At 35.9% G+C, this 13,234-nt stretch overlaps 1 protein-coding gene across 1 annotated transcript; it reads left to right on the top strand.

Moving 5' to 3' along the window:
• The first annotated feature begins 5,171 nt into the window (after positions 1 to 5,171).
• LOC104907335 (60S ribosomal protein L18a-like protein) lies at positions 5,172 to 13,198 on the top strand. The gene is made up of 4 exons (XM_010696248.3): positions 5,172 to 5,645; positions 7,269 to 7,344; positions 7,890 to 8,007; positions 12,873 to 13,198. The coding sequence occupies exons 1-4, from the start codon at positions 5,417 to 5,419 to the stop codon at positions 12,918 to 12,920; spliced, it is 471 nt and encodes a 156-aa protein (XP_010694550.1). The 5' UTR covers positions 5,172 to 5,416; the 3' UTR covers positions 12,921 to 13,198.
• Positions 13,199 to 13,234: the final 36 nt, after the last annotated feature.

The raw sequence follows: 13,234 nt of genomic DNA, 5'->3' as shown, positions 1-13,234 counted from the left end.
TTTTTCATTCAATAGATGAACTCAAAACATCAACTTGTCCACTTGCTTTAACAAAATTAACATGTTCAAAACATAAACTTAAAAATGCAAAAAAATTGCAAAATAAAGAGCTTATGTTCTTCCCTTGTTTTAATACTCCATCTCCTCTCCTGCCCCTATATCTGCCCCTGCTGCTATCCCTAATGTTGATGCTCCACCTCTTATCTTCTCCCATGCTTCTTCAACAGCCCACATGGGTGCGTGCACTCACTTGTTCTTCTAACTTCCCCCGTGCTTCCAGTTTTTTCTTATTGACATGTGGAAGGGCATACTCATTTCCACCACCACATTTGAGTACTTCATTCATGACATATTGTAATGTCAACCACACATTGTTTAGTGTTTTTGGGCTTAATTCATGGAATGCATCATGGACTGCCTCCAACATTTTGTCCACATCACATGACATTTTTTATGCATTAAGGATTGTATACTCCTAAAAAAATCCAAGATCCAATTTATCGAGATCTGGACTATTAGGAGGTTGTTGTAACAGAATAAAAGTGAATCCATCTTGCTGGCACACTTGCTGCCATTGCAGATCTTCTTGGGTGATGTGAGCCTTAGCATTGTCTTGTTGAATAAAGATGGTTTTTGGTCCTTCATCTCACTAAATAATTGCTTATCGCTGCGGTGATATTGCTGCGGTTTTGCCCATACGCAACAATATATCACGTAAAAAGAAAAGAAAAAATATAAAACAACCATTTTGCTGCGGTTTCGGCCAAAAATCGCAACAATATGGTTTTAATTTTTTTTTTTTACTATTTGACTAAACATATTGTTGCGGTTTTCGACAAGAACCGCAGCAATATATTAAAATAATATAAAAAATATTATTTGAAGCTATTGCTGCGGTTCTTAAAAGAACCGCAGCAATAGGGTTTTGAAATTAATATTAAAAGGCCCAACTAGGGTTTCACTCATCTCGCTCCTCTCCCTCCTATTTCAGACTCTCTCTCTCCTCCTTCAGACTCTCTTTCCTCTTCGAAACTCCCCCTCTCTCTCGTAGTAGACCCTCGATCTCGTCGAACCCCCCCCCCCCCCCCCCCCGTCGACCCTTCTCTCTCACCGGTCGACCTTGGCTCCACCAACACCCTGTCGACCCCCTCTCTGTCTGACCCGTCGACCCCTCTCTCTCTCTCACCGGTCGACCTTGGCTCCACCAACACCCTGTCGACCCCCTCTCTGTCTCACCCGTCGACCCCTCTCTCTCTCTCACCGGTCGACCTTGGCTCCACCAACACCCTGTCGACCCCCTCTCTGTCTGACCCGTCGACCCCTCTCTCTCTCTCACCGGTCGACCTTGGCTCCACCAACACCCTGTCGACCCCCTCTCTGTCTGACCCGTCGACCCCTCTCTCTCTCTCACCGGTCGACCATGGCTCCACCAACACCCGTCGACCCCCCTCTCTCTCTGACCCGTCGACCCTTTCTCTCGTCCTCACCGAGACATCATGACTGCACCTCTCCATCAACACCCGTCGACCCTCTCTCTCTCTGACCGTCGACCCCTTTATCTCTCACCGGTCGACTTTTTCATCCGTCCTCACTGAGACATCGTGGCTGCACCCGATCAATCGCAACTCTCCACCAACACCCGTTCGCAGATGGATTTAGTCAACCATGGCCAAACCACCGTGACATTAACTGCTTGATTATTGTTTTCTGTTTTTTCTATTTTTTCTCGTTTTCTTTTTCATTTTTTAGATCTAGATTTTTTGTTTTAGGATTTTTTTAATTTCAGTTTCTTAATTTTTATAATATATTTTTAGGTTTTATTATATTTTGTGTGATTAGTCATTTATTTGTAACCGTTTTTTTTTTATTTTTGCTTTTTCATTTTACTTTTTGTTTTTTTGTAATATTTATGTAACTATTTTTATGTTTATATATTAATGAGATTCATTGTTATTTCATATTAAGTTCAATTTGGTGGATAGTGGATGGGTCAGTTGTTGGTTTCATTCTTTCAAATTTAATTGAAAAATGCAAAAAAAAAAAAAAAAAATTTTTTACCTGTACCATGATCTATTGCTGCGGTTTTGAGCAACAACAGCAGCAATAGGCCAACATATTGCTGCGGTTCGTAGCTAAAACCGCAGCAATACATTGTACTTTTTTAATAAAAAATAAACATATTGCTGCGGTTTTGGCTCGCAGCAATATCTTGGCCTATTGTTGCGGTTGGTTCTCAAAACTGCAGCAATAGATCATGGTACAGGTAAAAAATCGCAGTAATAGGCCACTTTTTGACCGTAGTAATATCACCTATTGCTGCGCTCCCAAAACCGCAGTAATAGGCCACTTTTTGACCGCAACAATAAGCATTTATTCTACTAGTGTCTTGTGGCCATTTTACTTTAATGGCAGGGATTATTTGTTGATTAACGTCTCTTGTGACTTTTTGATTGACTGACTCCACTACTTCTGTGACCGTAGTCCCCTTACATCTGTTTTTTGAGGATCTCTTGGCTGCTTCTTGGTATGTGAATGGAAATATACAATTTTCCAATAAAAGTGAACTCCTGCGCACTGTTATACCTAGGTCTTGCCACACAAGCAGTGAACATCACCTTAGGTATAAATTTGCTTGAACTTGCTGCACTATACTTCCCTTTCTCATTCTGTGCTAAATAAACTCTTTGTGTTTTGTTGGTCAAATAAAACCACTTCTCATCTAAGACGACAAAATCGTACATTGGATAATATTTTCTCATGGTTTGTGGTGTGTTTGCAATTAATAAATTCAATATCCATTGCAATCTTATTACTTTGTTTGCATCTTTTAATCCTGGATGAAGAGCATTAGTATGTGGCCTTGTTAACCTCATTTTTATCATTCTATGTACTACACTCTTTGACAGGGCCGGCTATGGGCCTGTGCAAACAGACCCATAGCACAGGGCCTCGGATTTTTTGGGGCCCCGCATTCTACAGCCTATTCATTAAGTTCCTTGTTTTTCTCTCTTTCTTACTAATCGGTGTCTTGTACTTTCCTTATTTTTCATTTGATTTTCAAGGCTACATAGAAACTTTTGATCTTCCCTTCCCCTGATTACTCTTTCTATCTTAGAATTCCACAAATCAATGGAACTTCCGGATTAATTCTTGTTTTTCTTATTTATTAATTAATTTTCTCTCATAACCAAAGTTCCAGTTCACCATCTCACCTTCCTCTCTTTTTTTTTTTTTTTAATCCGAATCTCACCTTCCTCTCTGAATTAACAACCAAATACATTTTCATCAATTGATTATTTCGTTATCGATTAAGAATCTAAGATTACAGTTATCGATTATTTTGTTCTGGGACAAAAAAAACAAATTCATTTGGGAAAAGGAGTAATGAGGGCTGATGTGAAGATTTGAAGAATTTTCTCCGCAAGCGGCTGCCAAACAACTAACAAGTGCAATCTATAAGTTCATAAGATTGTTTTCTTTTTGCTAATCTTATTTTTTAGATTACTAATGTTATTTTTTGTAGTTGTCAAACATATAGGATATGTTTAGATATACTGAATTTTCGTTAGTCGTGCTGTTTTCCTTTTTTTTTTTTTTGGTGTGTATTGAATCAGAATGGTAAAATTTCATTTATAAGCTAACATATCTTAACAATTTGTTGTAGGTTAGACTTAGACACTTAGTTAATACTGTAACCAATTGTTTGTTTTATATTATCATCCTTTTTCTTCTCTTATATTTATATTGCTGAGTTATCTATTAAAAAAAAGTGTTCAGATAGTTTCTTTCAAAAAAAAAAAAAAAAAGTGTTCAGATAGTTTGATAATTGATTATAATTGCATAGTTTTCTTTTTCTTTACAAAAAAAGCATGTATTAATGGCTAATCTAACTATTATGAAAATGAATTATGGTTAAGGTTAAAATTACGAAGAAAAATGTTAGCTGAAGAAAAAATGGCACCTATTGATAGTTGATATTAAGGGCCTAATTTTTCATATTAGAACAGGGCCTCTAAAGTATTTAAGACGGCCCTGCTCTTTGATACACCTAACATAGATGAGAGGTCTCTAATGCATAATCTTTGTCCCATGGACAGTTGTGTGATATCTGTGTTTGTTACATGGATCCTCTTCCTTCCACTATGATGTAATCTGGTTGCCACACTGAACCTTCTGAATGCATCTGTGAACTTCCTTACTGTGTTCCAAATGTTGCTTACACATCTCTTTGATAGGTTGAATTCAGTTGCCCTTGTTTGATAGAACCGTATTTGAGTTTCCCCTCTTTGGCTCTATTAAGAAGCCAACAAAGGACCTGAAACTTGTCTTCACTGCTGAGCCAGCGACGGTTGTGATGACCATTTCCTTGTGTTCCCTGTGGTGGTTGGTTAATGCCACCTAGTTGGTCACTGCCCTCTTGTTGCTCAGTTCCCTCTGGTTGCTCATTAAGATCAACATTGAGTACATGAGGCTCAATGTTCAGATCAATTGCAAAGACTTCACCTTACAAGTCCCCTCCAATATTCTGAGCTAAATCTTCAGTCACTGCCATCATCATCAGGACACCATGCATCATTCACATTCCACTCTGAAGCCATTGAAAAATCAAAGGCAATGATGCAGCAGAGAACAAGTTAAATTTTTTTTTAATTATGTTTAGGTTGTGTTTGATTTACCATAATCACTTGCAAACCCCTATATTTATAGTGAGGTTAAGAGTATGAACAATCCCCTTTTTCGAATTTGGAGGGAAATTTTTTTCCTTCCAAATTTTCGGGATTTGAGGCATAATCCGTGTGAACACTAATTCTGAAATTCTATGGTTGTCAAAAACAATAAAAAGTTCTCTCATTGGTCAGTTTGTATGTACAAGGATCGCTGTCAATTATTTTAAATGTAAATAGGCTGTACAAAGTTAATGAATGAACAACCTTTCTAATGACTCTTTAGTTTTCATTTTATTTTATGCGTGTACAATACATTAATTTGTTTTTTTTTCCATTAAGCTTAACTAACTAATCCTTGTACTCTCCTACGCTGCTATGCATATCCAAGATTTCCTTTGTCTTAAGTCCCATGAAAAAAAGAAATCAAATACTATATTGTGAGACGGAAATAGTATTTCTTTTTAAAAAAGCATGATAATACCTGTACTACCCCCACTCTCAAATCTCATTACTCCTGGGCCCTTCAACCTCATCCCACTTTCCAGTTTTCACTTTCCTCTCTCTTTCACCCTCTCTCTCTTCATCAAACTGATCGATACAACTTTGGAAAAAAAAAAAACAAAGCAATAAAAAACTTTGACTTTCAGAATTCACAATTTACAAACAATCATCAGCATTAAAACCAGCTAAAATCTTCCCTACATTCAATTGAAGAGTGAACAAAACTAGAATTACAACCAAATACTAGTATGAGTGAAGAAGGCAAGATAGTTTATCATCATCATGAGCAACACCAACCACATCATCATCATCAAGAAGATGAATCTCCTCCACCTCCACCTCCTGTTGTACCTCATTATGGCACATTTCAGGGTGTTCCTTCTTCTCCTGCCATGGGTTTTCCTCAGCCTGCCCCGCCTCCTGGCTCCATGGATCCACCCCCAGAATACTATTCCCGCGGTTATCAAGCAGTTCCAGGTCTTTTCCTCGCTCTCGCTTTTACACGTTTACCAACGCACAGCTTTGACCATTAATATTCGAATTATGTTTAAGTAAAATTTATAAAAAGTTGATATTACCAAAAGATTACTTTGTAAATAGTGTCAAAAGTCGATTTATCGTGATTGTTGCTGCTGCTGCTGTTATTAATGATGTTGATCATGTAAGTTCTATCTCTGGGTTGTACTGGATGTCTTTTATCATTTGAGGGGAATAAGGGATAGATGGGTTTTCTTGCAATTTGTGATTTAAAGTATGCGTTGACTTTTACACTTGAGTAATTCTGCTTATGTGACTGAAGATCTTAGGAAATATTTGACTCTATATGATTATGAAATTCGATTTAATTTGTTCTAAAGCTATATTTCTTCGAATTATATGTTACTGGTTGAGGGGACTAGATCAATTTTCAATCTTGTTTGATATTTTGTGATGATGATGATCATGGAGTGCAACAATTTAGTCTCGTTCTGCCATGGGTGAAGATGATATGTAATTTGGGTATGTGGCATACCGATAAACAACTTGTTATAGACCTCAAAATGGATTAAGGAGTTGATTTGATCATATAGACTTCTCAACTTATCAAAATTTACAAAATAAAATAAAAATTGTGAGCCATACACAATCATGGTCTCTAAAATCCTTCAAGCTTTTTGGCTCATAATCAACACTCTCAAATACCATTGAAACAGCTTGATTGACCGACTATCTTTCACCTATCGAGTCTAATGGAAACTTTCTATTGCATCAGAATCTTCTTAGAGAAAATAAACACCTTTAATTTCAGATACATAGTATACTACCTTTATTAGGACTGTCTTTGTATTTATAAAGTAGGAGTTCTATTGAACAGGTTGGTTAGAGACAGCCAAAGAGTCAGAAAAAACTTAAGTCCAAGGATTATCCCATACTACCCCCTCAAAATAAGTTTTATGCTTGAAACCTGGATAATGATACTCGAAGAAAGAACAAGTCAACTTAGTGAACATGTGATATACATTGGCAATAAGAACTTGATTACGTTGGATTATGGGATTGGAGGTTGCACCATAGTAGTAAATCTCGGTCACATCATTGCTTTTGTAATGGTTTTCTGAGCTTACAATGACTGTGATATAAGGCTGTGACATCCTGCAGCACAGATTTTCTGTATTGCCCGTGTAATTGGTTCCACGATCGTTGATTTCTTATTGGTTAATCTTTTGAAGAAAATCATTCCAATAGATCTTGTAGTTGTTGCATTTGATGTTATTATTTTTAGTAAATATTAGGAATTTGAGAGCAGTAGAGCACGTGCCTCTAAATTGTCATATGAGCCCCATGAATTCTATAATATCAACAGGGATAGGTGTGGAAGATACCATAATAGTTACTTAACTTAGCAGCACTTTTGAATGTTTATAATGAGACTATATGCAGCTAGTTCCCTGCTATCTTTTGTTTTCCGCCTTTTCCTTACAATCGTAATTATGTTTGATCATAAGCTAGATTTACATACTTTCAGTTATCATTGTATAAGCCTACTTGATATAAGTTTGCTCATAAAACTTTGATGTTTACACTTGATACACTGACTTGGATATCTTTGAACATGAATAGGCTATGTGGTTGCTGAAGGAAGGCCAATGAGTGAGCATCGCCTTCCTTGCTGTGGTATTGGTTATGGCTGGCTCTTGTAATCTCCCTATTCCTTTCCTTCTCTTCCTTCTCATTTCATTTTTTAATTTGAGTATGTTTCAAAAGAGAGAGATTAACTCATACGAGTTGAGGCTAATGAGAGCCTAAAAGTGGGTATAATGGGGAAAAAAGAGAAGTGCAACATATATTCATGTGAATGACCCAAGAATGAAACCAAATGTTGTCTCACTGATACAAGGACAGTCCTCCAAGTGCATGATTGGTCATTCCGGAAAAAATGCCTTAATTTGATCGAATATTTTTTCGGAACAAGAAGAAACGATGCATTAACAAATTTATAGTCAGTAAGCAATTAGCAATCTCAACATATGCTAAGTACTATCCAATGTTAGAAAGGGAAAGAATAAAAAACATATACGGAGAAAATCCTGAATGTATATAATAGAGACTACAACTATTAAATTTAAGATACAAGTTTCCTCTATTTATATCAATGTTTTAATTTCTCCAATTGCTGGAGAATAGGCTTCTTGAGGCCACTATCTCAGTTGTGCTTCTTGATTTTATGCTTTTGTTTCCAAGGTTCATAATGGGATTCTTCCTGGCTGGTTTCCCTTGGTATTTTGCGGCAATTATTCTAATATTTTGCGGTAATGTGGATCAAAGAGAGAAGCCAGCATACATTCTCTGCACAATTGCTGTAAGTTGCGCCTCTCTTGCCTTGACTCATTTCTATCATATTTCTCGTCTTTATCATTTCATGGTATTAGGTAAATGATGATTATTGTTGATATGGGGGAAGAATTATAGCTGTTGTTGCTTCTGGGGAAAAACTCGCAACTATGGTAGATAATTTGCATTGAAGAACTAAAGGAATAAAGTGTGTTAATTACACTCCAAAGGGAAACAAAATGTTACTTGCTCATGTAGTTGACTTTGGATGATATGAAAAGCTTGATACTTCTCCCTCAGTTTGTTTCTTGGCCTGTTAGCCAGTTTTACACATTGAAGGGACAATAAGAAAGTAGCTTCTCTCTTTTTTTTTTAACAATTAGCCGAATTACATATTATAGTTTGCGTTCTTTTTTTTTTTTTGCTGCAAACTCATTGCTATGCTCCTTATAATGAAGAAAAGAACTCAACTAGAAATTTAATAATTGTTTCTCCTAATGTAAGGACTTGAGTTGAGTCTGGTTAGGGCCATATCCATGTGGTAGTCTTCGTTGAGAAAATGGAAATGCATTGTTTGGAGCTCTTTTTAAAGGAAATGAAACTCATTGTTCTCTAAGTTTTATTTGGACCATGCTCATGTTAAAGTGGAATTATGTGGTTGAAAAACCCTACACTACCTTCAATATTTAGTCAGCTGCTCTTGTTGTGTGGTACGCTTGCACAAAGTTGGTATCATGGTTTCACTTTGTTCCATCTTTTAAGTTGACACTGGGACAAACGGTAAGGGGAATTCATTCCTGGATGGAAGGCTGATTTATGAAGAGAATAAGATATGGCCATGTTGCTTGTTTAGGCGATTATATATTTGTCCGCTTCTTTTTGTGCTGTCTGCTGAAATTCAATTCTTTCTCCAATGAGATCGACATCATTTGGGCGTGATAGATTTTGTTAATATTGCCAAGTCATGTTAGCTTTATGGTGTCATTGGTCTTTTGATGTGTGTACAATTTCATACTTTCTTCATAGTGCAACGTTACTATCACATACTTCCTCTGGATGCATCATATTTACGGGGCACACTTGCTAATACACATGTTTGACCATTAATATCTTTAGTGATATATTAGTAAAAATTACAAAAAAAATAATATTTTGAAAATGTACATTGGAATTAGCCCAATAACACTTGAATAATTGATTTTAATTATATATGTTAGTAATTAGATATGATCAAAGTTAGAATTTAAATAGTGTAAAATCACGCAAGAAAACACAGGAAGTATTTCTCCATTGGAATCACACTAAGTTTCTTAGATTCTGTAAATAGTGTTATGAGTAGGGATCTAATGATTCTACTCTTGACTTTTAAATTTGTAAGGAACTTGGATACAATCAAATGAGTGACCTGAATTGTTTTCAGGATACTGATACGACACATCTAAAGTGTCTTGACCTTACTCATTCAAGTAAGCAAGTAGTCGAGTACCTTCGTCCTTCGCCTTACGAGTCTACAAGCCTTTCTCATTTCAGTGCTCGAGCTTGAGCTGATGTCAGCTCAAGGGGCCTTTAGTCTTTGATCAAAGTAGAGGTTTTAGCAAGAAGAACTTACCACTGTCGCAACTCGCAAGTCTGTTTATAGTTGCAACTGTTGTCATAGTCAACAAAGGCGTTTAGACTTCAAGGAAAAAACTTTGTTTTGGTAGGGTGACCCTCCCGGTGAACTGGCCGTACCCCAAACTGAAACAGGTTGACGAGTAGAGCATACTAGCGCTTAAGAGAATCATGTTGAAGGAAGTCGGTAAAAGACCCCGTAACTTCAGGAGAAGGGGGCTATCGTATCTTGTGATTAAGGAAGCGGCACATACCTGGGGGTATCTATTTTTCATAAAATCACTGGATTCTGCTGTGTGGCAACATGATGTATAGAGTATTGACACCTCGCAGAAGGTCGGCCAGAAAAGTGTTAAACCACATGTAAGAGAGGGAGGCACATTATGATATTTATAAACATAATTTAGAGTCTTACCTAACATTAGCAAAAGGAACATAGCAATTACTCGATGAATTCCAAAACTCAGCAATATAAGGAAGTAAGGATGTAGACTAAGTTGTGTCATTGCTTTGATGGTTTACTCTTTTTTTTTTTTTGACAAGTGTTAGTGTCGTTTCAGAATGTGGAGTATCTTGCATGGTGTGTGTCTTGTTACCAACGTTGATTTGTTTGCGGATATTAAAATTAAGAACAGTACTCCAAACACTCTAATCTCACTTGAAATTATGTAAAGATTCGAACTTAAGGTGATTTATAATGTAAAGATTGTAACTTTATGTAGGATAGGCTCTATTTGCCTCAAGAACTAGAAGATCTTTCTCTACCCTCAATTAGGAGATGCACACAAATCTTAGTTTATGTGTTTGGTTCAACAAAACCGAATCAATGCTCAAAGCACTCGAAATTTTTAAGCTCAAAGCACTCGAAATTTTTAAGCTCAAAGTCTTACGTTTTTTTAATTATTGCTGTTGTTCGAATTATATAACAACCTAAAGATATCCTAAGCACACTCAACTAGCTAAAAAGATAAAACATTAACACTCCTAGTTAAATTAAATAACTTAACAAACCAGCACACGTCTAATAAGATAAACAATCCTATCTAAGTTAGGATACCAATGCTATCACATGCCTAGTCTACTCCTAATCCAAGAAGGAATTAACAAGACTCTATGATTAAGGGTATTAGACTCCTAAACATAATATGATCCCTTTCATCACAAAACAATCAAAAATAAGAGTTATAAAGCAAATAAAATACATAATTTCCTAACAGAACTAGGGAACTACATAGATAGTGATGTGATTCTATGGATTTACTCGAACTCTTTTTGTGATTTTACGAATTTATGGACGAAAACAATAACAATAAAATGGATAGGCTCTATATGTTCCCTCAAGAACTAGAGGATCTCTACCTAACCTCAATTAGGAGATTCACATAAACCACGATCTATGTGTTCTTGATGCAACGATCAAAATCAATGCAAACATGCACTTGATAACTTTTCTCAAAGTAAACGAAAACTCTCTCAACTACTTTATTATGATGGCCGAAATAGCCTATATATACTACAAAAGATTTCCTAAACCTACTAGGACTAATAAAACTTAAAGATAACAACTAATAACCTTATCTATCTTTAGCTTAAGGATAAAGATAAATAACAAACTAACATTATCACACGCCTAACATAATCACACTAATATAGATAATTATTAAGACTCAATGATAAGGAATTAGACTCCTAAGTATAATAGGATTCCTTTTATCACTCAAACACTTACTTAAAATAAACACCTAATAAGACTAAATTACATAGTCTCCTAATAGAACTAGGACACTACGTATGAATCCTAACAGAACTAGGATTTGTAGAAAATGACCATATCCCATATGCATCAGATAGTCCTAACAGAACTAGAACTTGTGGAAATGATGCCTTCACACACGCATAAAAGTTGAATTGTAACGTAAAAACACATACAGCTTTATGAATGTATAACATTTAAAATACAAAAATCAATGACTGCTAACCAGCAATACCAGTCGTATGTTTTAAGAGAAAAAGTACCTTTGGCAGCCTGCATGAATAGCTGTTCTGTGGGTTGACCAGAATACTAAAGAAATTATGATCATAATTATTGGTTGGAGCTCTTCTAGAGGAAAAGTATATTTCAGATGGAGTTAATAGATTACACCACCAAGCTAGCAACCACTAATATCATCTCAACATATATACCCCTTAGTTCTGCCCTTCTTGGTTTGTAATACTTTCTAACTAAAACCTGACATTCCAAGCATGGTTTTAGCTTTCAGCATGTACATCCTAAGTTCTCTTTTTCCAATATAGTGTGTGAATAGCATATTCTCTTTTGTTGTTCTCTTATGATGATTCTTACCCTCTGATGCAATTTTGTTGAAATATCATGCTAATTAATTTTCATTGAAAAATGGGATCTTACATACCCGCATATGAATAGTACCAATGATCTAGATTGTCAATTCATCTCCTTGACTGCAGATTCTGTCCAATTTCAAAAAAATTGAAAGGTCCATTGGTGAGTCTGGGGGCAGATGTCCTACTTAGATTCGGATGAATTCCATCATCTCATGAAAGTTCTTTGCTTATCTATTGTTAAGTAGCAGCTTATCATTTTGTTCTCAATATGTGATATGACAGTATATGTTATTCAATATTACTATGGAAGTTATGCACTTATTAGATAAGTTCATCCAAATTCCAGGAAACAAACTCCAGAAAATAGCAGTGCGATTGTGAAAATTTAATCTCAAGGCTCCAACTCTAGTTGGTGCTTCCTACTAAATCCTTGATGGTGTACTTCCTATTATTCGACATGGTTTATGGACTCTCAATACGTGAATCCTTTGTGTTTTTAACTTTAATGTTGAAATGATTCAAGGTCTGATAGTGATGAGTTTAGTTAAAATTCCAGGTTTTTTTTTTTAAGTTAGCATTTGTGCTTAAAGGTTGTTGCTTGTTCGTGAAATTCTAGAACACCACCTCTTAGCTTATTATGAAGATTAGGCTTATGGTTGTTGCATCTACGAGAAACTTTAAAGTAAGACTTTGAGAAATTTCTTTGAAACCTTCATATAGATGCTTTTTTTTTTTTTTTTTTTCCTGAACGATACATGTAGATGCTTTAGAAACACTAATCTGCAAAAGAAAATGGAAACTACTAATAATTAGGAGGAACACATTCTGGAAGCAGCCTTCGGAGTGGATCTGCTTTGTACTCATCCTTTATATGTGGCTCTGCTTTGTACTCATCCTTTATATGTGGCTCGATGTTGAATTTTTCTGCTGTTTTTGTAGGCTGTCCTGGCTGCTATAGCCACCATATTTGGTGTGACCAGAATTTAATGAAGATTGAGCATATCTTTACGTATTGCGCTTTCATGGAAATGAAACCATGGGATGTGCATTGGCTTGGAATTTGTTGAGCAGGCTTTCGTGTTTGCTGTAGTTTGTTGTGTAAGTAGCTAAGTAATTATTGACATTTTTATTGCGTGTTTGTGATTGTATATAGATTTCTTTTGCTATTTGTATCACTATACTATACCTTCTGGAACTGAGCATTTTTTTCATATAAATTCATTTGTATTTGTATCACTTTAATGAAACATACAAAACTTGGTTTATGTCAGCTAATCTAGCTAGTTGCCTAGTTTTATGGG

This window comes from Beta vulgaris, chromosome 4 (assembly GCF_026745355.1).
Source record: "Beta vulgaris subsp. vulgaris cultivar EL10 chromosome 4, EL10.2, whole genome shotgun sequence".
NCBI lineage: Eukaryota > Viridiplantae > Streptophyta > Magnoliopsida > Caryophyllales > Amaranthaceae > Beta > Beta vulgaris.
Note: the sequence above shows the minus strand (reverse complement) of the source record. Positions and strands in the feature narration are given on the sequence as shown.

Coding starts and splice junctions, on each gene's coding strand:
- LOC104907335 (XM_010696248.3), top strand. CDS start 5,417: ATGAGTGAAGAAGGCAAGATAGTTTATCATCATCATGAGCAACACCAA. Junction 5,646..7,268: donor CGGTTATCAAGCAGTTCCAG/GTCTTTTCCTCG, acceptor GAACATGAATAG/GCTATGTGGTTGCTGAAGGA. Junction 8,008..12,872: donor ACATTCTCTGCACAATTGCT/GTAAGTTGCGCC, acceptor CTGTTTTTGTAG/GCTGTCCTGGCTGCTATAGC.